Source organism: Periplaneta americana, chromosome 7 (assembly GCF_040183065.1).
Source record: "Periplaneta americana isolate PAMFEO1 chromosome 7, P.americana_PAMFEO1_priV1, whole genome shotgun sequence".
Classification (NCBI taxonomy): Eukaryota; Metazoa; Arthropoda; class Insecta; order Blattodea; family Blattidae; genus Periplaneta; species Periplaneta americana.
This window is the reverse complement of record NC_091123.1, coordinates 84,309,109-84,336,194: the sequence shown is the minus strand read 5'-3', so window position 1 is coordinate 84,336,194 and position 27,086 is coordinate 84,309,109. Positions and strand designations below refer to the sequence as shown.

The window sequence follows — 27,086 nt, the reverse complement described above, 5'->3', positions numbered from 1 at the left end:
CCTCCCAATGAAGAGCACTCAGATTTCTGCACTGCTATGCTTCTTTCTTCAGTTTAGTGCACTGAAGCAGATGTTCTTTGTTCATTGACGATCCTGGTATGTTGCACAGTGGACATTCTTCTGTGTTGTAAATTCCAATCTTGCAAAGATGTGATGCAAGGCAGTCATGTCCTGTATTCAACCTGAAAATAATTACAGCTTCCTTTCTGGGTTTTAGGCTGTATGTCTTCCAAAGTTTATTTATTTTCTCCCCATTTTTTCCCTTGTGATTTGTCCCTGATTATACAGGGTGTTTCAAAAATACGGGGCATAATTTCAGGTATGTATTTCCCACATGTAGACAATCAAAATAGTTCATTACAACATGTGTCCGTAAATGCTTTATTTCCGAGTTATGGCCTTCACAACATTGAAATTCACCGGAACGTTATTCTTTCCGCAGGTCGTTGCCGTCAAAGGAGACATTAAGAGGGCACTCTGACAGTTCAAGCCGAGGCGAAGGTTACATTCAGTGTTGTGTAGGCGTTAGACTGTGCGACATGTATTCAAATCAAGAGCTGGCAGAGATACACTTCATGTATGGTAAGGCGGATGGCAATGCTGCGCTGCTCGTCGTTTGTACCAGGAGAGGTACCCACAGCGACAATGTCCAGACCGGAAGACATTTGTACGTCTCCATTACCGTCTGTGCGAGTATGGAAAATTTAACTCTCCTGGTTTGGGAAGGGGACGACCAAGATCTACAACTCCAGAAGTACAGGAGGAGACTCTGGAGGCTGTGAACATGACTCCTTCTATGAGCACACAAAGGGTAGCGTTGCAAGTCAATGTTCCTCATACGACTGTCTGGAGACTGTTGAAAGAATATCAATTGTATCCTTATCATTTGCAACGTGTACAGGCCCTGTCACCAGCAGATTACTCTGCATGAGTTAGGTTCTGTCAGTGGTTCTTGCAGCAGTGTGGTGTAAATCCGAACTTAGTATTATTTACAGATGAAGCACAGTTCACACGAGATGGCATAACAAATTTCCACAATCAGCATGTATGAGCATATGAAAACCCACGTGCAACTGTTCCATCTCATCACCAGGTGCGGTTCTTCCTCAACATGTGGGCTGGTATCATTGGTGATCGATTAGTTGGACCCCATGTACTTGTAAACAGACTTATGGGGCAGGCGTACACAAACTTCCTGGAAAACACCTTACCTCATGTTTTAGAAGACACTCCACTGATCAATCGTCAACACATTCACTTCTTGCATGATGGCGCTCCTGCACACTTCAGTCGTACGGCTCGCCGATACTTGGATCGAAGGTTTCCTGATCGATGGATAGGTAGAGGTGGCCCAATTGCTTGGCCCCCACGCTCACCTGATCTGAACCCTCTCGATTTCTACTTGTGGGGCCATTTAAAATCATTGGTTTATTCGTCTCCGGTGCCTGATTTGGAATCCCTTCGGAATCGAATTGTGGCATGTTCTAAGGACATTACGCAATACTCCTGGAGTTTGGGATCGTGTTCGCAGGTCAATGAGACATCGATGTGAGGTCTGTATTCAAGCAGGAGGTGGACATTTTGAACATCTTCTGTAATGACAACGACCTGCGGAAAGAAAAACGTTCCGGTGAATTTCAATGTTGTGAAGGCCATGTTGTAATGAACTATTTTGATTGTCTACATGTGGGAAATACATACCTGAAATTATGCCCCGTATTTTTGAAACGCCCGGGTTCGAATCCCGGTCGGGGCAAGTTATCTGGTTGAGGTTTTTTCCGGGGTTTTCCCTCAACCCAATATGAGCAAATGCTGGGTAACTTTCGGTGTTGGACCCCGGACTCATTTCACCGGCATTACCACCTTCATATCATTCAGACGCTAAATAACCTAGATGTTGATACAGCGTCGTAAAATAACCCAATAAAAAAATTTTTGAAACACCCTGTATTAATGGAGTATTTCTGCTTCTGATTTAGTTTTAATTTTGATACCTGTGTCTGAGTACTCATAGTTTTATATTGTCTATGTAATTTTGTGCCTTTTTTTGCTAATTTGTCAGCAATGTCGTTACCATTTATGCCAACATGTGATGGTATTCGCTGAAAACATATTTTAGTCTGTGTATTTTCAAGAATTTTTATTAATTTCCTTATCTCACTGATTTTCCTTGTAACAGTTCTTTTGTTTGATGTTATCGCTTATATTGCTGCTTTTGAATCGACTAATAAGACAGCAGAGTTGCTTGCCTCCGTGACATTCTCTCAAGTCACATATGTCCTCTAGATAGTGCAAAATGAGCAACAGTTCTGGCCATCCTTCTCAAAGAAAGATGACTACCGGAACTATGTCTCTTGAAGGAAATCAGGTGTCTCTGGTGTTTCATATGTTACACACAAAAGAAAAGTTCTACACTCATAGACAAAGAGTATGCTGTGATTTTCATGTTTCGTTATAGTATACAGAGTATAAGAATAAATATTGCGAAAATGTATGATATATTTGGTTGATATTCTGAACATGAACAAATTTGCCACGTCTTCAAAGAATTATAACTTGCCTCCTTAAGAACATTACATAACTTTATAAGATAAAACAATTTAATTACATTTCACTTTTAAAATAAATATTGTCATGCTAGCAATGAGGATATTTTATAATTCCAAATTCAATAAATTTGTATTTTAAATACCTTGAGTTATATCTACAGTATTACGTTTTGTACACTTTTTTTTCTAATATACAATTTTTATCTAGCATTTTAATACAACGTTATTGGGTTGTAGTTTTCACATTCACTTCTGTACAACCACTTTACCTCATAGGCTAATGTTGTCAAAGACCACAATGGTAAAATACAGAACTCTTGACCTCTATATACAGGGTGATTCACGAGGAAAGGTAAAAAATTTAGGATACGATATCTTAGGCCATTTTGAGTGAAAAAGTTCATATGAACATAGGTCCGTTTTCGAACAATGGCAGAACTAGATGCATTTTTTTTGGTAAAACATCTCGCCCCAATGTGAATCAGACGTTACCACATCCTGCTGACGTGAGACAAGGTCACCGATCGCAATGAATGATGTAACATTGGAATCTGCATTGTGAGTGATGTAGATAAGAGAAGTTCATTCACCTCACAAACCAGGTGGTGGGGCATTACAAATGTCCAATTGTCTGCCCTTGTCTGATGTAATGACACAGAACCCGCACATAATACAAACACAGTATCACTTATCAGTTCACAGCAGTTCAGTCAGCTACCTACAGCACAGTAGCTGTGCATTTTTTTTAAAGCAAGACCATTCTTTTATTACATTTGCTTCACTGTCGCTGCAGCAGTGCTTGTATTTTGGTCTTTTGCAACGTTTATTATTGTTAAAATCGTCTAGTAATAATAATTCCATGTCATTATCATGGAAGTTGAAACTATTTAACATGTTCGGTTCTTTTAAGGTTAAATGTATTACTGCAGTAATAGAAGCCAATATTAATTGTCCACCATTTTGCAGCCAGCTGACCTACAGTCTATCCAAAACTAGAAAGGTATTGACAGTTCTCTCTCGCACACTCGGAAAGGAAGCGACATTGTGAAGTTGTGCGGTAGTGCAGTGAGGCTCTTTCCACCGCCTGTCTGCCATGTCGGAACTAAGCAGCTGACAAAATCGTAAACTCATAAATTTGTATCATATGATAGTCTTTGACCAGACTACTATAATAATAATAATAGTAATAATAATAATGATAATAATAAACGTATGAATGAATGAGGATATGGTGTATAGTGTGCAAGTGATAAGTTCTCTCCATTAATACCGTACGACTATTGATTTTTTTTATACTTGAAACCTAAATTCTTTAAGACAGTGTTCAGAGAAGAAACACTGCCGTGGAAAAGATCGCATCTCGAAGCGAAGTTTGCAGCTTTTTTAACGTAGGATGCTCCTCCCGTCGGTAATATAAATATTATAGTCACCGGATTGCTTTCTCCTGAATGGCATCTAAATTTGTCACCCGCTTTTCCACTTTCCTTTTCTTTGCCGGGGTTTCAAGTCGGGAAGGTCCATCCTCTTGCTCATTCAATTTAAATTTTTCCTTTCCTATTTAACGATGTGTTCTTTCCTATTTTGAGAGTCTCTGCAGTACTATTTACCACCTGTTGTATAAGAATAAGAGGCCCACCATTTCTCTTCTTTCTCGAAATAGTGCTGCACATTACAAACCATTTCTCTCGCTTGACTTTTAAGAGGAATATCTTTTCCATTACTTCTAGGTCTCTTGCTGTCCCTTGTAGCACTCCTTACTCACTCTGAGCCTGTGGTTCGTTTTGTGCCACTAACTGCAGGGGTGATGCCTTGCGACATTGCGTAAGTGAAGCATACGGACACTATAAATCACGTTACAAATACACTCACAACTAAATTAAATTTAAAACTAAAATCAATCTAATTCTACCTCATCAACAACAAAATATCTACGAAAACAATAGCCACGACAGAACACTTGCTGTAACACAGTAACAAAGATTCAGCACTTCTGAACAAAGCACGTATTCGCTGCGAAACAGTCGGCAACGTCGGCCTGTTGTCATGGTCTGTGATTGGCTAGTTTGAGCGGTTGCCATGGTGATGCTTAGAAGCCGCTGAACTACTGTCAATACCTTTCTAGTTTTGTATAGACTGCAATTGCGTTTTTTTTCGACCCTCATTTTGCTGCAACAAAGGCATGAAGCGCTTTAAAAAAAACGCACACTAGTTATACAGGTACAGTTATCGGAAGTGTTAAGGTGTGTTTTTCAAGATGCCTTATAAATTTTCGACTAAAGAATACGCCAATATTGTGTATGTATATGGTTTGTGCAATGGAAGTTTCTTGCGTGCCGTCACAGAATATGAACGACGCTTTCCAAACATAAGATACCATATCAAAGTTGGATGAAAGACTTGGTATAGCAAAGGAAGATGGAAACGAGAGAGGTGCTAATCGGCTGTATTTTGTATGCTGCACACCGCATAAAGAACAGCCACGAGCAACTCTCCCGAGCGACGAGCGCAATTCACACCCGAGCGCAACAGTGCATTGAAGCAGAAGGAGGTACCTTCGAAAATATGCGAAAACATCGATCCCGACGTCTAGAATATTAGGTATGTATGAATACGTGAATATAAACTTTAAATTTGACCGTTATCTATCTCTAAATGCGAGTTAGTACAATGGAATCACAAGTTTTTGTGAAATCAAAGAGCCATATCTCCGTAACCATTCGAAAATGGACCCATATTCATGTGAACTCTTTGACCCAGAATGACTTCAAAATTCACATCCTAAATTTTTTAGCTTCCCTCGTGAATCACCCTGTAGGTATAAGGTAGAGGATTAAATTAAATTAGTGAGGCTTTATTTTAACAGAGAAGAAGAAACTACTCTTCAATTTCAGTATGAGTACTAAATTACGTAGTGCATATGCTTAAGTTGTATTACCGCCTGATTCGTAGCCTGTCTCGACAAAGTACTGTATCTCCTCTTTCCTCTGGAGAAATAAACAGTAATAAATTAAGCATTTCTGTGCAAGGAAGTCTGAACATTTGAGTAAACTTTCTTCCTTACTGTTTTTTCAAGCATGAATTTCCACATGTCAGATAGTGTAATAAAATATTGAACATTTTTTTTTTTTTTTTTCTTTTTTAGAAAATTAAGGCACAGTTTCTCTCTCATTAACAGAGTAAATTTCTACATAGCTTTCACTTTATTTCGCATGTTAGTGACTCCAAGATCTACCTACTGACTTTTTAAGCAAAATAATAATAAAATTGGGATAATAATAACTTAGTGAAAGTATTTAAACATAACACACAATGATAAAACAGGTTGCTCATGCTCTGTCCTGCAGTGATTGACATTGTCTGCATTTTTTTCCTATATGTATCTGCTGTACATCAATATTCATATGTCTGAGGTCTCGCCCACCTCATTGAATATTACACGTCTACAATGAAGTAGACAATGTGTATTATTACCATTTAGTACAAGAAAAATTCGTACCGGCACCGGGAATCGAACCCAGGAGAGAGGGGTTCGACCGGTGCCGTGGATCGTGTCCCGGCATAGCTCAGTTGGAAAGAGCGCGCAGAGCTGAGAGGTCCTGGGTTCGATTCCCAGTGCCGGTACGAATTTTTCTCGTATTAAATGGTAATAATGTATCTGCTGTCTTTGTCTTTCACTTATGTGCCATGTGTCGACAATGTACTACTACAGCAAGCTATTGGCTGAGGTTATATGCCTTCTTATTCTGAAAACAGTATAACATCGACCATGCACACTCAAAGATGTTTGGTTTAGAGCAGTAATTTTACTAAGACAATATTTCACATTAGAAAATTCTTCAGGAAAACATTTTAGGACTTAAAGAAGATTTGTATGAATTACCTGGGATAAATTAGTGTATTATTGTATCATCATTGTTGATTGGTCACGAGCATTAACTGGCATTCGCTAGTTTCTCTCTTTAATTTTCATTAAAATAAAGATAATGTTGTTTTGACACATTAGGAGTTCTTTGTTGAGTTGCACTTCAAGTTAGTGCTCTCGTGCATTTTGAGTCTTAAGTTAATGCCATTCCATACAGTTGTTATTCTAAGAAATTATTAACATTATAAAATGAGAATGCGACTATTGCTGATGTCATAGTCAGAAAGTTTTAATATTTTTATGAATCTTGTCATCCAGTTTTGTTTACAGTTTATTGAAATAGTCATTTTATTTGTTGTTTTTATTTTTATGTATTGTTATTTATTCTCCTTTTCTATGTGGTTTTAAAGGTATTTCTCAAATGCAGTTGCGTGTAAACATTTATCAATGCTAACCTTAGATATTGAAGTATAAAAGAAATGTGAACTTGGATTTTTAAACTTAGAGGATAAATCAAGGAGTGACCTAAGTTATGCAGGTTGAAACTAAACTTTTATTGGACCATTTACTCATATATCACTGGTATGTTATTGTATCCTGTAGCTAATTAAGTGAATCAACTTTATGTAAATTTCCGTAAAATAATTATTTATTTAATGTAAACTGTAGACAAGTTGAGCAAGAGATTTGTATTCAGTGTGACTTGTCATGCAACAACAACTTTAAATGACCAGCTTCTTTCAACTGTTGTTAAAGGTACGGTTACATCACAGTCTAGTATATACAGTCACGAAGCTCAATACGTAGTAAATATGCATCCACAGGTAGTTGCTAACCACTAGGATCACTACTATCGCCTCATTACAGACAATGCGAAATAGTTCCTGCACAGTCTATTGTTTCTAGGACTCTCATAAACTCAAGCTTCGTGACTGTATATACTAGACTGTGGTTACATGTTGGTTCTTTTTCTGTGCAATTTTTTTTTTTTACTGCAGCAATAAAAATTGCTCATCGTGTTCATACATAAACTAAAAGTAGCATACAGCATGCTATTTTTCGTGCTGTGCAAAAGTTGTGACAGCATATAGCGAGAATGTTCATATTCAAGGCACTACATTTGCGGCAACAGTGCAGCTGCAGCTTTATACATCTGTGTTAATTCTTCATTGCATTTTATGGTTATGTTTGCATTATGTTTTCAGATGATGAAATGCAAGCAACAGTGTATTTATCAGTGATTTAATTATGAAAGGGAGAACAAAATGTCGAACTACAAAAGCACAACTTGCTTGGTAAAAGAGTTAATAAAAGTAGAGAACAATGTAAAGTTACAATCTTCTTCGAGAATTATGACATAGGGAATTAGTGATGTTATAACAAATTTTGACGAATATTAACAATGCCTTACATAATTAGAAACATTAAATCCAGATGTTTGAGATGGGCATGGCATGTAGCATGTATGGGCAAATCCAGAAATGCAGATAGTGTTGGTTGGGAGGCCGGAGGGGAAAAGACCTTTGGGGTGGTCGAGGCATAGGTGGGAGGATAATATTAAAATGGAATTGAGGGAGGTAGGATATGATGCTAGGGACTGGATTAATGTTGCTCAGGATAGGGACCGATGACTGGCTTATGTGGGGGCAGCGATGAACCTCCGGGTTCTCTAAAAGCCATTTGTAAGTAAGTATTAGCAATACTTTTTTTTATATAATATTAACTGTTTTACTGTGCAATTTTTGTTTAACATCGTCGTCTGACATTTATATGGCATTATATTTTTTCTTGTGGCAATCAGCATTTGCACAGCTAAAAGTATTCCCCTGGTTCAAGTAAGTCTCTTACTTATTTTTCTGTCCTAAAGCCGCCATAAAAACGTCAATATACCTTACTTCAATAATAACCAGTAGCACAATTCACGTAAACAATATTGACAAAACTCTATTTGAAATTGTGCTACAGAAAATTAAAAAAAAAATTGTTTTATTACATTAACTCTGTTTATGTTGTATATTTAGCAGTTGCCATAAATCACTTACTTTGATCACGTCAAACACTGTAATATACAAACACAATATTTGCATTATTGGCAAATTTGGGTAGCAACACTGCTGACAACCTTTTCATATGTTGCTACTTAAAGTAGCACAGCATGAAAAAGTTGCGAATATTGGTTTGGTAATCATTACTTTCCAAGTGCACTGTTTTTCACACGTCACAGTAAACTAGTTGTGCAGTATTTTACATTGATGCAGTAGAAAGTTTCGCAGCAAAAGTAGCGACACGTGACTGTACCTTTAGTTATTGTCTAAAATACACATGGCACTAATTATTCAAACTTCGAACTTTGTAAGTATATTGTATAGGATTGCTCATTATTCACTTTATCATTTTCAACCAGTCGACCCCTTACCAACTTTAAGAAAACTCTAATCAAAGGACATTCGACATTTGAGTACTCACTGCATTTGTAGTTTGTTATTATTTTGTAGATTTTCTTTGTTGAAAATTGTAGATGTTTGCATACCAGTCTTATGTTATCCTTTTCTCTCTCTCTCTCTCTCTCTCTCTCTCTCTGTGTGTGCGTGCATGCCACAACTTCTGTAGGGAATACTGGACCGGAATGAGGTGATTATATGAAAATGAATTTTATTACCTACTCAAATTTTGAACTTTCATTTCGGAAAATGAGTTTACTTGCATTTGTTCCTCTCAGTGAATTTATTATTTCAATACCAATATCATACATTTTCTTGAAGTTGTGTTGCATTTCTTGTGGTGTGGAAGAGAAGGCCTGATGGCCTTAACTCCATCAGAGTAAATAAATAAATTTCCAGGGTATAAACACTACAGTATAGAGGTTGAATTCGGTATTATTGTCTTATTGAAAATTATTCCTGAATGTCAATGTCACTGTCCATGTTATTTACTGAAAATTCTTTAATCCTCACAGGTAGCAAGTCTTGCCCAGAAATTAAGCCAAAGTGAGGATGAAAAGGCAAAAAAAGTGGACGAGATGTCAAAGTTGTCACAGATGCACATAGCACATATTAATAAACTTCAGGAGCATACAGATAAAAGCGGACTTGATCAAGGATCTTCCCATATTACAATAAGAGAGGGTGAAGGACTTTTCGAAATACATTCCCAGTCTATGCATCTTTCTCCTGAAGGACTAGCTTATCTTACAGAAGAGGTGAGTTATTTATTAAGGCTAGTGCAAAGGAACAAATTGGTTTCTTCTTCAGTTTCTTTGGTAAAGAAGAATTTTTGTAATGAGCTGCAGTTTCAAAAGAAGGTACTCTATTTCTGCCAAAAATTCTTCCAATATTTTTTTCATTTTCTTACAACCACTGTTTTCATGGGCAGAGGATTAAGTACAGTTGTGCAAGGAAAATTGTGGAATAAAACTGTCGAAAATAATAGAGACTACCTAGAGAAGTTGTTGGGTCATAACCAGAGTTGTGACTAGATTCATTGTAAGTATTACCTATCTTCCATTCTTTCTTTGTTTCTTACTCTGCTTAACATCTCCTTACTGTGGGTAAGGGAGGGAGATTCACTTGATCATACTTAGCTCACAAATGGGGACCTCGTTGATCATGGGATCTGCTTGACACGGAGCCACCGCTGTGTAGACACATTACAGGACAATCATAAGATAATGGATAAACACCCAACTTTGTGGATGGAAGATAAATTTCTTCCACTGCCCATGCCGGGAATTGAATCAACGTTTGTCTATATTTTAACTGCATGAAGTTAGATATTATTGCATATTCTTGTGTATTTGTTTCAGAAGTGTGAATGTGACAGCGAAAATGTGAAACATGATGCTCCAAGCTTATTTCTTACCTGGCTGTTTTTTAAAGAAGATATTGCATACACACCAGTGGAGAAAGCTGCAACAGATATTGACTTCGATAGTTCATTTGTTCACAGAGTGACTATAAATAATGAATTCCTTGAATATTTGGCAAAGGTAATAAATAATTACTGGTACATAAGTACACAGACTTTATAATGAATAAAATTATAATCTAAATACAGGGTGGAAGTAATAACTGTGCAGATTGAAGGGAGTAATAGAATACATTAAAATAAATAAAAAATCTACTATATATTTTGTAATTAAATGCATGGTTAATTAGAAACTTGGGCTGAAAGTCTGCATAGTTTGACAACTTCTCATGGTATCTCATCTATGAATACACGCGCGTGCACACACAAACACACACACACACACACACACACACGGTCTGAATAGCAGCATTCCATCTGTTACACTGCAGTAGGGTTGTCAGAACTTCTAATAACAGAAATAATGATACGTGTTAATCTTTTCATTTAATTTGCAAGAAAACCATCCATTTTATTTAAAACTGCAGAGATAATTCCATATCAGTTTCTCTAATGATAAGAGTGAAAATCAGAATCATACAGATAGTACTTATCCAGTAAAACAATGTTGACATTTAGGGGAAAATTATTTTTCTGAGAAAAATATTCATTTGGGACTAATATAGTATCAGAATTTTTTTATTGTACTCTGTCTAAGGAATAAGCTGTCGAAAATTACTTCCATCCTTATATATAATATATGTATGTGTATGCTTTTGGGAGATTTTAATTTTCTAATAAAGACTTTTGTTCCAACTTATTATGAGCCATAACAGAAATTTTAAAATATTTAATCTAGAAGGCACAATGTCTGATATTTGATGATGCCACTAGATTTGGCAGAAGTTAAAACATAGAAGGAATTGAAGCACAAAATTAGTATCTTTACGACATTTCAAAGAACTTAAATGACTGGAATATCATTCTTAGTTAAACTTTTTGTGACGTAGGAGATGGGACATACTACAGCACACCTTTTGCGAATGTGATTATATCTTAATGCCCAAAATGCAATAGTGAATGCAAGTACATCACAACACACTTCCAACACAGTTCAGTGCCAGGTATAACAATAATGAAACTGATTGCATTTGCAGTCTTCCACATCTTGGCAATAAGTAGTTGATTATCTTGGAGACCACTTTGATGTTTGTTGATCTTAATGCAAATGGTTCTAACCAGCAGCGGCTAGTGACCGAAATCCTCAGTGAGGCCTATAGTCAGTAGTTTAAGCAGGCTGCCTTCCATACAAAATGTTTATTATTGATGATATATTATTATGATTAGCATTATTACTATATTATTATTATTATTATTATTATTATTATTATTTATATCATTATCATTAATGAAAAATAATAACATGTCAGTCTTCAAATAAGTTGCTATGCTGTGAGTTGATTTCAGTAGGCTTAACTATTTAATTTTTATAAAGCAACGAATATTATGCTCAACTGTAGAAGCATGTGTTGAAATTCCCCTGGAAATATTTTTCAGATCACTGAAGTTTCAGTAGACACACTGTTCTCTCTTTTTTTGTTTGTTTTTGTTTTATTTTTTGACAGCAACAAGCACGACCAACAGAAAAGTTTATTTTGCACCACATTACCAAAGACCCATTTATGTTATTCACACCAGGATGCATTGAAAGCTCGCATTTTAAGATTATCTTTCTGAAAAATTATCAGTGATGGCATAGGTCTGTCTTAATTTAAAACTTTCCTTTTTTCATTATTATTTCCTATCAATAACAATACTCCAACAATGAATTTATTACAATTATCATCATTATTTCTCGCATTTCCTTCGATTTATATTATTATTTAGAGATTTATATTATTTACATTATTATAGAGGTATATTACTGTTAATAATAAAATTGAGTTATATATTCCAGTTAAGGAAATGTGTAGAACAAGTAAAAGCTACTAACTTATTACTTTAGTGGTTAAATTCCATTTACATTTCTAATTTATTATTTTCCTGAAACACATAACCACAGTGGACCACACGATGATTCACCACTGTTATTCTCATCCCAACCGACACTTGAGACTGGCATTGACAAAAAACCGGGTTCTGAATGGGAGAAGTGAAGGCTGATGGGTGGGGGAATACCTGCTAGGCCACGAGGCCACAAGAAATGTGCCTCAGTTTCAGGTTTCCGAATGCAACCTTAAAACCCGTGGAAACATACAAAATGCAGAAGCCAGACCTGGCACAAGCGATTCTGGCCTCTGGAACAAATTTTACTGCAGGTCTGTATACATCACAAAGTTTTCTACTACTACAACTCTATACACTTCATTGAAATAACTAATATAATATGTTATATACGACTAAAAACCACTAAAATTTTTAGTTTAAGGAAGCAAAGTGAATGAGGTCAGCCTCACTTGCCTCAGCCAATCAGCCGCCACTGGTTCTAATCCATAGGAAACTAAAATATTCGAGGACTTAGAAAATGGAACTGCGATTGCAAAATGTACTAATATGTATCGTGCACATTTACATGTTCATGTACATATTGTGAATTTTTTAGAATAAAATATGTTCAGGAAAAAATTAAGTCATTGTTATTATAATTTTTGAAGTAAGTTATTCTCATATGACATTTTTTTTTTTCAGGATTATTGTATTATTGAAGTTCATAAGACTGTAGGTGATGCAAGTGAAACTGTAGCCAGAGGGACCATTTCTTTCTCAGAACTTCTTAAATTTCCTCAAAATAAAATACATGGCACAGTGTCATTAAGTGGAATGAAAAATAAAGAAGCCAGCATTGATTTTGGAATTATCCAGTGCTGGTTCCGACTCAGTTGTTCTGTCCAGCTTATCAGTCACTATCTTCAGCAAGCAGATGTAAGGACGGAAAATTTGGTAATTTGGTATTTATTTCATAGTATCGAGTATTGTCAGATAAACACAAAGATCCATGACTTACCAGCACTTTTGTGTACTCTAAGTATAGTAACATTACTTATGCAACAAATTTATGGACTGAAATATATATAGTGTGTCCCATTGAAGAGAAAACATGACTTTGTATTACAGTGCGTTTTTGCCATCGTGCTTGCGATGATTGACTGGTCGCTTGCCCAGTGGAAGTCTGCTCTTCTGCCGCTAAGATGACATATATGCCTGACATAGCTATACTTTTTTTTTATTGGGTTATTTTACGACGCTGTATCAACATCTAGGACACAGCTATACTAAAAGCCAGGTTATAAACTGATTAAACAGGAAGTAGTAGGAAGGGCGAGAGGAAAGTGCGGGTTAGAGGGCTAGCCTGTGCAGCAATGATACGTTGAATGTGGGGGTGTGGAATGGAGAAGGAGAACGGAACATTTCATTGGACCTCACGTGAAAATTTCGGCTGCTAACAAGAATCTGGCAACGCGATCACAGAGACAGTATAGCCAAACTTCCCAATTCATTTGCAGTATCACCCGCATTATGAGTCGCATTTCGTACAAGTGTCATTAGCTCATGCTTTCTTAAAAGCGGTAATTTTAATTATTAATATTGTTGATAGGTTATGAAGAAGTATATACAGTAGTAATTGAATAGAATAATGAATTCTTCTGTCTAATGCATTAAGGGAATATGAAGGCAGGTGATTTATTGTTGCTTGTTTATATAAGCACTACTTGTGACTTACTTAACTGTTCTAATTTCCGTGTTGTGTGTACTATAAATTAATAGTAGACCTAATATTGTACAATTACTCTTATTTATTTATTTATTTTAAACATTGGCTCAGCTAGCTCGAGTTTGCCTTTTAGATTTGTATATATATATATATATATATATATATATATATATATATATATATATATATATATATATATATATAATTAATTAATAATAATAATAATACATTTTTTAAATTGTTAACTGCCTCCCATTGATGGTAGCCCAGAAGGACTCAGTGTACTCTCCTACATGAATTTTACAATATTAAATGTTTACATAAATTTTGTTGACAGAAAATTAAAATAAACACATGTGAATTATAAAGTGAAGAAACAGAAATTAAACAGAGTGAATATGATAACTCAGAATTTGGCAAGAGCGTTTCAAAACTGAAGTTATGATGTCAGTAGTAAGTGTCTGTGGTAGTTCAAAAGTCTTCCTGAAGTTTTCAGAGAACTTGGGAATCACACCACGAGCTCCAATAAGAAGACCAATCACGTCAATGTTTTCAAGCTGGTAATAATAATTGCATATACATGACTCAGTCAGTATAAGTATAAAATTAAGATCATATCCATTAAATTATTATTATTGATTTACAAAAATAGTAAACTCAATTTATAACAATGACTCATAATAAAATAAAATAAAAATTACTATAATATATATTAATATATTTAGTTAACACTATATTATTATTATTATTATTATTATTATTATTATTATTATTATTATCATTATCATTCGAATTGAATCGTTATTCGTTTAACTGAAATGTTTGAATTCGTTATATAATTCTTTATTATATCAATAATTGAAAATACAGCTATGAGACTTATTTTAAACATATCGGTGACAAACGCTGAACACTCTTTTGAATTTCGCGCCACTCTGTGGCAACAGAGCTCAGGAAGAGAGCAACACAATGTTGCTCAGGTTTAGTCAGTTCATACCTGGCTTTTAGTATAGTCAAGACCATTTCCATTCATATCAACACTACGATGTCTATAAATAAAACAGTTTATCTGTAACTTGGCCTCTGGCAGTATTCGTTTAGCTGAGATGGAGAACAGATCGTTTCGTCGTGGTAAACAGACATTCATTAAGGGAATGTATTTGATAATATTTTGCTTCAACAAGGCGAAAATTCAGACGTAAATTTCCTGACAGGCCAGTACCCTCTACAAAAACAATATTAAGGTTATTTAATAGATTCAATGAAAAAGGTTCTGTAAATGACAGAAAAAGATGACCAAAGCACCATGTCCTCATGGAGGAAAACTGGATGAAATTGGTGCGTCATTAGAGCATAGCCCACACAAGTCTTTGAGACGTTTAGCATAGCAGACGGGGATTTCTAAAGCATCTGCGGGAGTGGCAACAAAATTATTTAAACTAAAACCGTACAGAATTCCATCATGTCATGAATTACAGACCCAGGATTATAATTGCAGGCTTAATTTTTGTAATCAACTGTTAGAAAAAGCAAATAACAAAGAACTTGATCCTCGATCGATTGTTTTTATGATGAGGCTTGATTTCATCTGCATAGCCGCGCGGCATCACAGAATGACAGATATTGATCATCAGAGAACTACATATTGTGCATAAAACTTCATTGTAAGTTTTAACGGATTAAGTTGCTCAAGCGACTTGCCATCTCAGTGGCAGAAACGCGGCCTCCCATTGAGCACACAGCTGGTCAGTCATCACGAGCATGATGGCGAAGACACACTGTACTACAAATTTCTGTAAAACACTTTATAATTGGCAACTACTTACTACAGTAGGCTTTGGTCAAGCCTATAACGTAAATACAAAACTGTTTCTAAGATACACTAAAATACGTTTCTACTTTTTCTTAGCTTTCTGATTTAAGGGTATATAATTATGTCAACTGCAGCACTTAAGTTGTGTCTCCACTATTAAACATTTAACAACAACATGTTAAATGTTAAATTGTTTACCGTTAACATCCCAACATGTTGATTGAACATTTTAATGCTAATTTCATTTAACACTTTGTCCACACTGTTAAACATGTTAAACTTGACTTTCTTTGCGTAGTCCACCATAAACAGTCTATGAGATTTTAATATAGATAGTGTTTTATTTTCAAACCTTGAACAATGGACTCAGATGATGATCTGACTTTTGTAATTGCCTCTATTGCTTATTACAAGGCTTTGAAAAGGAAGAAAATGAGAATGTGGATGCGACAATATCTTAGTAAAAGACACTATGTAGGATACATTCTAAATGAGCTTAAAGTTGAATACAGTATCGATTTGGATTCAAAAACTTGCTGAGAATGTCAGAACACGATTTTAGTATAGTACTGCAAAAATACTTCCTGTTACATCAAAGAAATACACAATTTAAGAGCAGCCATTTCATCTCAATTAAAAAAATTACAGCGCGATTGATTATCATAGGACCTATGACATGATAGATGTTAAAGGAGTGGGTAATATCGTATAATTATTCTTTCCGAAGTTTTACGAACGTTAACATACATCACCAAATACGACCATTACTGACGTCAACATAGCATTAACGTTTAGCGTAAGACGAGAGTGCGAAAACTTTCTATTGTATTCTCGAGAACAATTAAATAATAATTCCAGTTCTCTAAAACAGTCGTTCTTCTTAGTTTCGCCCGTGTATTTTTTTGCAGACACATCCCACAAACAAAGCCTTTCCATCAGTGCATTAATTTTATTCTAATGTATTTTCTTTCGTCCACTCCATTACTTCGAACAACTTACAGGCAATACCAAGGACCAGTGATAGTATAAAAATGATCAAGATACGCGCCACAAAATCGGAACTTATAGTTGTTGCTATGGAAACTGTACGAACTTTGCCGAACTGTACCAACGCTGCACAAGCAAATGAATTGACTTTGACATGTTTTCCATTTCTGCTGGAAAACACGCCAACATGTTAAAAGTGTTAAATTCAACATACTCAGTTAACATGTTAAGTCAATTGAGACTTGAAATGTCCATATACATGTTAAATTCAACATGTTGTTAAATGTTTAATAGTGGAGACACGCCTTTAGACACAATGCCTCATTGTGCACCCCATGAGATGGAACTCAAGTCAGAAAACTGCAATATGATACCAGCCTTGTGATGCTACTGGATTTAATTTCCTGAAATTCTTCGTTTAAACAGTAAATGTTTCCCGAGATAATGATACCTGATTTGATTTAGACCTGAACAATCTAGCAAAATGTGATGACTCAACCTCCATCCCACATTTTCTACAAGTTGGATCATCACTAAGGCCCAATAATTGCAGGTGCTTATTTAGATGCAATGTCCAGTCAAAAGTCTGGTTAGCCATCTTAGAATTCTCCTTTCGAAGGCTAAGAGTTGTTGTCCTAAAAGGTATATAATTTGAGGGAGGTGGGATATGATGATAGAGACTGGATTAATCTTGCACAGGATTGGGACTTATGGTGGGCTTATGTGAGGGCAGCAATGAACCTGCGGGTTCCTTAAAAGCATTTGCAAGTAAGTAAGTGACATGACAGAATATAGACAATTAACTTCTTCGGCAATTTATGTGTATAATGTTAATGCAAAACCATAAATTTTATATGAATAATTTTAAAATCTATAAAGAAAAACAGCAACAGCACTTAGAGACCCTGCCTAAAGAAACACTGCATTGTAATATAAATAATAACAAAAATATGGGCTATTTGTAAAACTAAGGAGTAGCAAGTGAGACTCATGCTCCAAAGGCTGTACTTGTGTGTGGGTCCTAATTCTGCTGATTACCTGATAGAATTTTTTCCGAAGTTTTTCCTTCCTCTAAAGCAAATATCAGTGACAATAAAGAGAATCCTCGGACTCATTTTGTTGAATATCATGTTCCTACTATCAATTCCAGTGATTCTAGATAATATTGTACTTGATACACGTAACTAATAATAAAATAATGATCTCCTGAATAATAATTTATTTCTGAATAGATACCATATCACCTTTTTTATGTAAAAAAACTTATCTTAAGAAAGTTAATAAAACTAGATCTAGCAAGTTTCTTTTAAGAATAAAGAAGATCAATGTCTTAAATCAATATCTGTTCTTTAGATAACAATATTTTGATAATTAAAACATGTTCATAAAATTAATTTAAATTGTATATATTTCATTGCAGAAACCCAGAAATAAAGTACCTGTTCCTGCTCCGAGACAGATTAACAAATGTGAGTATATAATGAATAACTAGGAACTAAAAATGTGAAAAACAATTTTGTAATTGCATTGATTTTTTCGTCATACCTTCAAATTAGTATTTATCTGTTTACAAGAATAGAATTGTCTCGTAATAATATGTAAAGATTCAATGCATTTTACGTTATTTTATTACGAAATGTGGTTGATTGCTTACCAGTAATTTTGAGTGTGATCATTTAGATCTTTTGAACTCTGCTAGTCTAACTTATCAAATTCCATTTTCAAGGCGGAAACACCTGAGAGGCGTAATTCATTACCCTGATGATAGGATAACAGGTGACAATGACAGAAAGTGGAGTTTAATTTTTTGATATGGGTAAGAAATGGTCGGTTTTTTTTTTTCTGAAATCTTCTCATTCAAGAACAGTTTTCGTTTATGTAGCATAAATCTATGGCACAAAATCATTATATCTATATACTTCCCTTTTAAAGAGAAATCACAATAAAAAATTTGATCACCTTTAAAAATCACTCTTCCTCGATGATTTTTGAATCTGTAAACTTCGGATTCAATTATAAACTAGGAGGCTGGACTTGGCATATGAACTGTGCTAGAGGGGAAAGAATGAGTTATCAGAGAGCTTGTTTAATGATGGTTAATATTATAAAAATCTACCGACATGGAAATTAAGCTCAGACTAAAACCTGTCTTCTCCCTCCATACCCATTGGTGATGTAGTCACGACAATGATATGGTTACAGGACAGATCTTTCTCCTCTACTGTAAAATCGAAATCTTTTCCTTTTTATTATTATTTTGAGCACTTTTTTCAACTGTCGAATCTTTGAGTTAGGCCTAGTTATTCGTAATTTTTAATTTAAGATTTTAAAAGATAAATTGATTTGTAATATTACTTTTCAATGTTACTAAAATTTATTGGAATATTTGTAAGTATATAAAATGTGTTCTTTGTTACTTTATAACCGGTAAATACTCTGAAGTAAATTTAATATTTGAAAATTTAAGTCATTGAATTGCGATATAATTTTTGAGCATTGAAATTATGTGATAAATGGAAGTATGTCTAATGTGTCAGAGTTCATTATAATTTCAATTTCTTCTTCCTTTCCTCCACCACCACCACCACCAGTATGTCGAAAGGTTTATTCTAATGTTGACTATCCTGACTACAGAGATGAAGATTGTCTTTTCCATCTCATATTTTTTCATAATTATATTTTAAGAGAGGGTTCTTACCTTCTTCTTTTGTATATGTGTGCATGCATATGAAAGGGGACCACTTGATGACTTTTAGTTTCAGACAGTGATTTGAGCGTGATCCAGTTGATGCAGGAATTTAATATTTATATAGTTTATTGCTTAAGATGTGATCATTCCAAAGGTATAAAAAAATTCACCAGTTTGAATCCTCCCTTTATTTTTTTTTTAAGATTATATCTGAAAGTAGAAGCCACCAAGTGGTCCCTTTTCATATGCGCAAACACATATGATGTAGCCTATTTTGTCTTATAAGTTAAACATTCCTGTTTTGTGCTGAGTTTGTAGATCTTAATAATAATAATAATAATAATAATAATAATAATAATAATAATAATATCGCATTGGCAGGACCCTTGTTGTCATTCACCCCTACTTTATGAGTGTGCTCATAGATGTCGCTAGTGCTGAGAAGTGTAGACCACTTAGTTTGTCAGAGACTATCCAGAGTGCACCACAGGTGATGGATGTACATTACACTCGTAATGAATGATAATGAGAATGGAGAATTGTTTGGATGTCACAGGATAACTGAAGTACCTGAGAAAATATCTGTATTGCCTGAACCACTCGCTTACCAATACAAGTTATAAATTCAGGGTGAATCGACCAGGTTTTGAGCTTTAAGCTCAGTGCATTTGCACCAAGCCACCATGGTGGGTATTTTTTATTTTGACTTATCATTTATCATCTTTTTGATTTTATAATGTAGACAGGTAGGCTGTTTTGCTTTCACTTGTGTCATTTTTTTTCTTTGGCCTTCTGTGATTATTTCATATTTTGAAAACGAAAACAAGAAAAAAGTACTAGAATGAGCTTCATGCTATTTTGGCATCAGGGCTTGGAATAAAGCAATCTAATTTTTTGTGTAGGATTTTCGTATGTGAATACATCTATCTGCGAGATAAGATGTAAGTTTCTGTGTAATGTTGGGATGGGAACATACAGTGACGTGCATAATTATGCAACTCATTTCTGTATTATATTAGTTTATCACAAAATACCTGTGGACACAAATATATCTTTATATATTTTCTCGAAAATATATTAAACAAATACAAGGGTTGTTCAGTAAAGATCATGATTTATTTTTGACTTGGACTGCAAAAAAATGAAGAATGCATATAACATTTGGGAAAGGTATTAAAAAATCTAAATGCAATATCCTGTACTTCACGAATAGCAAAGTCTGGGCTGAATTGAGGATGGGGAATACTTCTAACATCTGATATTTGGATAAGATATTCAGGATGTCAAGGCAGCACACTGCTTCTCATACAAGATGAAATTAAATGTGTGTTAGTAGATTCACTTGTCATCAACATATGAATTATATTAATTCATAAAAACTGTGCTAATAAAAACATTGTGAGTGGTCTTTATTGAATAGGTCTTGAAAATAGTGTAATTTTTCAGAAGTAAGTAGTTTTCAGAGGAAATTTTATCACATTAACATTTTTTTAAGGTCCTCCTTGTATCCAGTCTTGTGCTGACGAGCAGAGGCGAGGTAAAACTTCTACAGAAGAATTGATGGATAACAAGAGAAATTGCTTTGGGATGAGTGCTATTCAGGTGCAGTTGAATAACTCATTTCCAGAGAGTTGCTGAAGTTAATTTATAAAATATTGCCTAATGTGTTTAAACGTTGAAGACTTTTATTATAAAATATTTATAAAATGAGGATATGTTTTGTGTTATGTTAGATAAAAAAGAAATATGCTTAGGTTCTCTAATTAAACTTGTTAATATTTTTACTGCTAATTTGTTACTTTTTATTAGCGACATTTATATATATATATATATATATATATATATATATATATTATTATTATTATTATTATTTATTTATATTTAGAGACTATACCGAGTGTAACAAAAATATTAGGACAAATTTTGAGAGCGAGTTCACCTCCCCAAGGCAATAAAAAATGTCATATAAATACATATCCAGAAATGCCTGGTTTATGAGTTATTCAATAACAAAGACAAATGTTAATATATAAATTCAAACTGATGGAATACATTTAAAAGGACACATCAACAATTATTAACAGTATTTAAACTCTCTATTCACAGTAAACGTTCAGAATGTTGTCCACCTACCTCAGCACACTCATGGAGATGTTGGATCATGGACTGTCCCACTCTATCGAAGACCCCAGGACAGTATCGAATGATTTTGAGGGCTCCTACAATACACTTATGATGCATCTCTTCATTTGGAATATTTGTTGCATAAACTAGGGCTTTTAGGTGTCCCCACAGATAAAAATCTAAAGGATTGAGGTGTCGGACCAATGTGCAGGCCATGGAACTGGTCCTTCCCTACTTATCTATCTGTCAGTGCATCTCCAACAATGTGGCTGAAATATACTGGAGCCCCATCATGCATAAACCATAGGATTGCTCTTATTGCCAGGGGCACATCATGTAGAAGGTCTGAAATAGTGTTTACAATAAACTCCCTGTAGATTTTGCCTATAAGTTGTGATAGTGAAACATATGGGCCTATCAGGCAATCACCTACAATACCAGCCCATACATTGAGCTTGGACTGTTGCTGGTGTCTAGTCTGAATTGTATTGTGAGGATTTTCGTCAGTCGACAAATTTGTGATACCATCCGTACCAAATGTTGCTTCGTCTGTAAAAAAGACTGAAGAGACAAATGATGGATTGCCAGTTTGTGCAATGAACCATCGGTAAAAGTTCTCCAGTGGTGGCTAATCAGCAGACACAAGACTCTGCACACTTTGAAGATGTTATGGATACAAAAGCTGCTCATGAAGTATTCGCCATGCTGTCATATGACGTGTACGAAATGTTACGGCCAATTGTCTTGTGCTGATATCTGAGTCTTCTGAACACTCTGTAGAATACGTTCTTCTATGTTAGGCATACAGGCGACTCTTGGTCTTCCTTAACCTGCAGTTTATGGTGCTACGGTTCCTGTTTCTGCAATTCGACAATACACTGCAGTAAAAGTTATCATCTAATGTAGCTGCACAGCCCTGCGACCATTACCATTAGCCCGACTGTACATAAAAATATATCTGGCTAGTCACAAAATGGATATTCTGCCATGGTTAAGCGCTAAATTGTAACTGAACTGCAGTAAAGTCAAATGTACGAAACAGACTAACCACGTGTGTAAGCAAGTTTCCTTGGCAGTGCATGGCCATCTAGGGCATAATAAAAAGTAAGTAAATAGACTTGTATCGATAACATCAGTCAGTTATTTGCGAAATCTGATTTATTATTTGTAACATTGTTGGATTGTACTTCAAAACTCATTGAATGTCATCTTTCAATAATAACTCATAAACCAGTCATTTCTGGACATATGTTTATGTGACCTTTTTTCTTTTTGCTTTGTGTAGAGAAGTCACTTCCAAAGTTTGCTCCAATATTTTTGTTACAATCTTATATAATATGTATTTTCCGGATGTAATTAGCATGACTTTGAAGTCTTGTTAGATTGATAAATATAATTAAATTTGCATAGAAACTTCATCATCAAATCGAAAGTCATGAACTTAAGTTTAACAGTTATAATGAATGGATTTATTCTTATTGATTACAAATGAATTAATGTATTACATATAAATTTATATCATGCTCAGTATTGTTGATAATAAGAAGCAAAACAGATGCGAAATGTGCCAGTGCTATATGTTACTTTTTAATTATTTCTTAATTTATTTTAACCGTGTGATTATATTAAACCAAATGAAAAATTAATGTTCTTCTTCTACTATCGTATGTCAATTTGCTCGTGCTTCGGGATTCTAGTTCTTTTGTGAACCTACTAATACTTAACCTTCTTCTTAGTTTATATTACAACAATATGAATGTAAGTCTCTTTGTTGCCATTTTCTATTTAGATGGTCAGCCAGTTTTCTTTGTAGTTCGAAATTTTACCGTTCATTACTCCTGTAATTTCTACTGTAGTTTTTTTTTTTTTTTTTTTAAGAATAGTACAGGAACACCCACAATGTGCATTATTAAGTTATTGATCTAAACAGAATCTTCTTAATGAAACTAATCCTTTTTCGCAGAACATAATGTTATATCGCCCACAAAACTCACTACACAGCTTACAAACACAGTCGAAACCAGGTGAGTGGTATCTCTTGTTCATGCAGATCCTGCTCTGGAAACTATGGGTTGCGAATCATGGCACAGTATGTCTTAGCTCATAGTTTGCTTTGGTCCACTCTGAAGACATCATGGCATCCAGAGTGTAATTCATACCAAATAAAATTTTTCTTCTTGGTCAGTTCTTGAAGTAAATCAGTGTAGCCACCTTTAGATGGCAGTAATAATTGGGTCCGCGATTTTTCTATGAGAAAAGGTTCCTTTGCTAGCTTGTACACAAGGCGTGATGGTGTGTACTTTGAGAGGCATAACACTTTCTTCAGATAGGTTGATTTTACGTTTTTGATCTGGGCGAGGTTACTTTTTGCAGGGTGCTCCCAAATGGTATTAAGTCATAGGTGATGATTGGCACTTTTTTAACTTTGAACAGCTTCAAAGCTATCTTCAAGGACATTCTGCATAGATAGGTTATGCCGTTCATTGCCAGGATGGCTGCTCTAATCCTTTCTTTGATATGACGGCTGAAAGTAGTCCCATGGGTCTGCAGAATTATTCCTAGGTACATGAAGCTGAGACTGGCTAGTTTATCCATCCTGAGGGAAATGTAGTCCTCCATTGAAAGTCAACTCCTTTTCCAAAATACCATTGAGACAGTCTTTCTGTGTACAATTGAAGTTGGTTCTTAGTTTCCCATTCTACTAATTTGTCAAAAAAATTTTGCACATCTTTGAGAGACATCATCCCATTGCCATAACATCTGTATAGAGGAACAATTCTACTTCTTCTATGTCCACTGGAATTATTGTACCATATTTCCCCAAGTATAAGCTGCACCTACTTTTTTATGTTATTTTTTGGGGAAAAAAGGAAAAAGGAAATTCCAACACCTTACTTAAACTCTACGTATGTTCTGATAGGATAGTGAAATAGGTATCAAATGGATTAAATGATGAGACTAAATTACACCCAACCACTGATTTTATGCAAAATTAATTTCTGTAACTCACTACAAGTTGGCTGTAAAGAACAGAGAAACAAAATATATACATGCACATATTCAATCATTCATTCAATCACTACCATTTTCCTCTTCTGATGAGTCTGAAACATTGTCATTGTCCCAAAGAATATCATCTTCACACTCATCAAGGTTGTTTGTTATACAGCACTTCTTGAAGCCTTTGATAATGGTTTCTGCAGAAATCCGATTCCATGTAGCTTTGATCTATTCACCCAGCTAAAAAAACACATGATTTCTTGGAGATAGTTCATGCTTGCCATTAATTAACCAGTCAGTATACAATTACCTTAAGTGGTCTTTGAAAGATTTGTTGATGCATACATCGAGTACCTGCAACTGACTGGTCATTCCACCTGGTATAACATCCATATGAGTGTTCACTTTCTCAGTCAGTGTCTTTTTCACAATGTCAGTTGTATGACCCTTATAAACATCCAACACCAATATTTCTCGTTTCTTCAGCAATGCTCCTGGCCGCCTATTCCACACGTTTGAAGCCAGTCTAACATCAGTTTGTTGGACATCCATCCTCTCTCTTGGTAACGAAATATATCACTCTGTATAAGGTTTCCTTTGGACAGAGTTTTTCTTTTTAAAACCACATAGGGAGGCAATTTCCTGCCATCATCTAGAACATTCTTAATTTTTCATTGCCAGAAATTTTAATTATAACAGATTTACTGCCTCTATTTTCGACAGTTGTGTTGAATGGCATGTCAAAATAAACAGCTTTTCGTTGGCATTGCCTATCTGCCTCAATAAATAATCCTGCTCTTTTCTCAGGCCAATCACATACCTTTGGAATTCGACTAACTTTCCCATGTAGTCTTCTGGCAACTTCTGACACAAAGAAATGCAACGGCACAGACAAAACCCATTTCTCTTCATCATGCGTGTTATCCAGCCGCGGCTAGCTTTAAGCAATGAAAAGGAATGTTCAACATTGCTGCAACTTCCAACGCTCTCAGTTTTATTGCTTCATACGAAACAGGCAGTCCATCCTTTTGTAAATTTCGAATATATTCACACACTTTATTTTCGATTTCGTCATATCGTCCAGATTTTGGACCTGAAAAATTGCAGTGATTGCGATTAGCACACCCTAACTGAACCTTCATTTTTCTCCAGCAGCAAACACACGACTCGTCAATGCCGTATTTAAGGGCAGCTTCTCTATTGCTTGTTTCTTCAGCATGCTTAATCATTGTAAGTTTAAAATTTGCATCATAAGCATTTTGCTGATGAGTCGGAACTTGCACAGAAGATGTGGCTCTTGTTTCGAGAATATCACTCATTTTGACGCAATAGCTTTAATAATAGGTTAGATTTTATTGCCAACACATATATATAACCGAACAACATGCAGGATGCTATGAAAGTAATCAAATAAAGCATGGATGGAAGATGCTGTTTCGATCGAGTATATCTCAATACTTTCATTTCAGATCCATGCAATAATCAATATATCTACAGGAAATGAATTCTCGATTTTATTATCACCATAGACTCCTAAAGCTAAAGGTATCCATAGGATGCACTGCTGGAACCGACTCCGGTGGTTTAGCCGTTCAAGTTGTGTGGAAATTTACGTCGTTCATGCCTGCATATTACTCATACCTGATTTTAAGCAGCAGATATATTTCATTGATCTTAATCTAGCGAAAAAAAGTGTGGCTTATATTTGGGTAAATACAGTATTCATCCTTCATTCAATCTTCTCTGCTGCTGTTTATATTGATCTCATATATCATTTCAGCTGACTTTCTTATAACTTTCATTTACATATCCATGCAGTGTAGACTAGTGGTGAAAATTTTCGCCTTATTAAGCAATTTTTTTTTAACTTATTGATTTTGCTAAGTTTTATAATTTGTACTGATCAGCAAAACTGTGTTTTCTCTCTTGTTTTGTATTTATAATAGTAAATATGGGTAGAAATACAGGAAGAGTATTAAAAAAACGAAGAGATGTTGAAAAAAGGAAAGTTATTATTATTCTTGAATCTGAAATTCCTAGTACATCACGTGCATCAAATGAAAATATTGTGACTGTAGAAGTGGGTGAAAGCATAGAGGACGAAGAAGTTAGCATGAGCTGTAGTGCTAAAAAAATAGAGAATATTGATGAAATATATAAATATGAATCAAAACAATGTGATTATGATAATGCCAACGAAATTATAAACATAAAATTACTATCTAATGTTTTATGTAAACAATGCTGCGGGTTAGGTTTGTCTTTACAGATAATTTGGTCTAGCTACAAAGCTAAAACTTCAATGTAAACTTTGTAAACACACAGGTTATTTCTTCAATCTGTCAATAATGATACTAATAGTTTGTTTGAAATAAATGTTAGGTTAGTGTATGGGCTCAGATTAATTGGCAAAAGTGCAAGTGTGTGAAATACTAAATCTGCCTAAACCAGATAATAAATTTTATAAGTATAACATGTATGTAGGATCTAGTGTAGAAGATGTAGCA

General features: G+C 34.9%; 1 protein-coding gene across 1 annotated transcript in view; it reads left to right on the top strand.

Annotated features, from left to right (window-relative positions):
• Positions 1-27,086, top strand: part of LOC138703239 (protein fantom-like) — a 172,108-nt gene that overhangs the window by 102,269 nt on the left and 42,753 nt on the right. Inside the window, exons 13-17 of the mRNA XM_069830959.1 lie at positions 9,368-9,610; positions 10,214-10,396; positions 12,943-13,194; positions 18,187-18,235; positions 20,951-21,057. Coding sequence (XP_069687060.1) covers positions 9,368-9,610; positions 10,214-10,396; positions 12,943-13,194; positions 18,187-18,235; positions 20,951-21,057 — 834 coding nt within the window. The remainder of the gene's footprint in view (positions 1-9,367; positions 9,611-10,213; positions 10,397-12,942; positions 13,195-18,186; positions 18,236-20,950; positions 21,058-27,086) is intronic.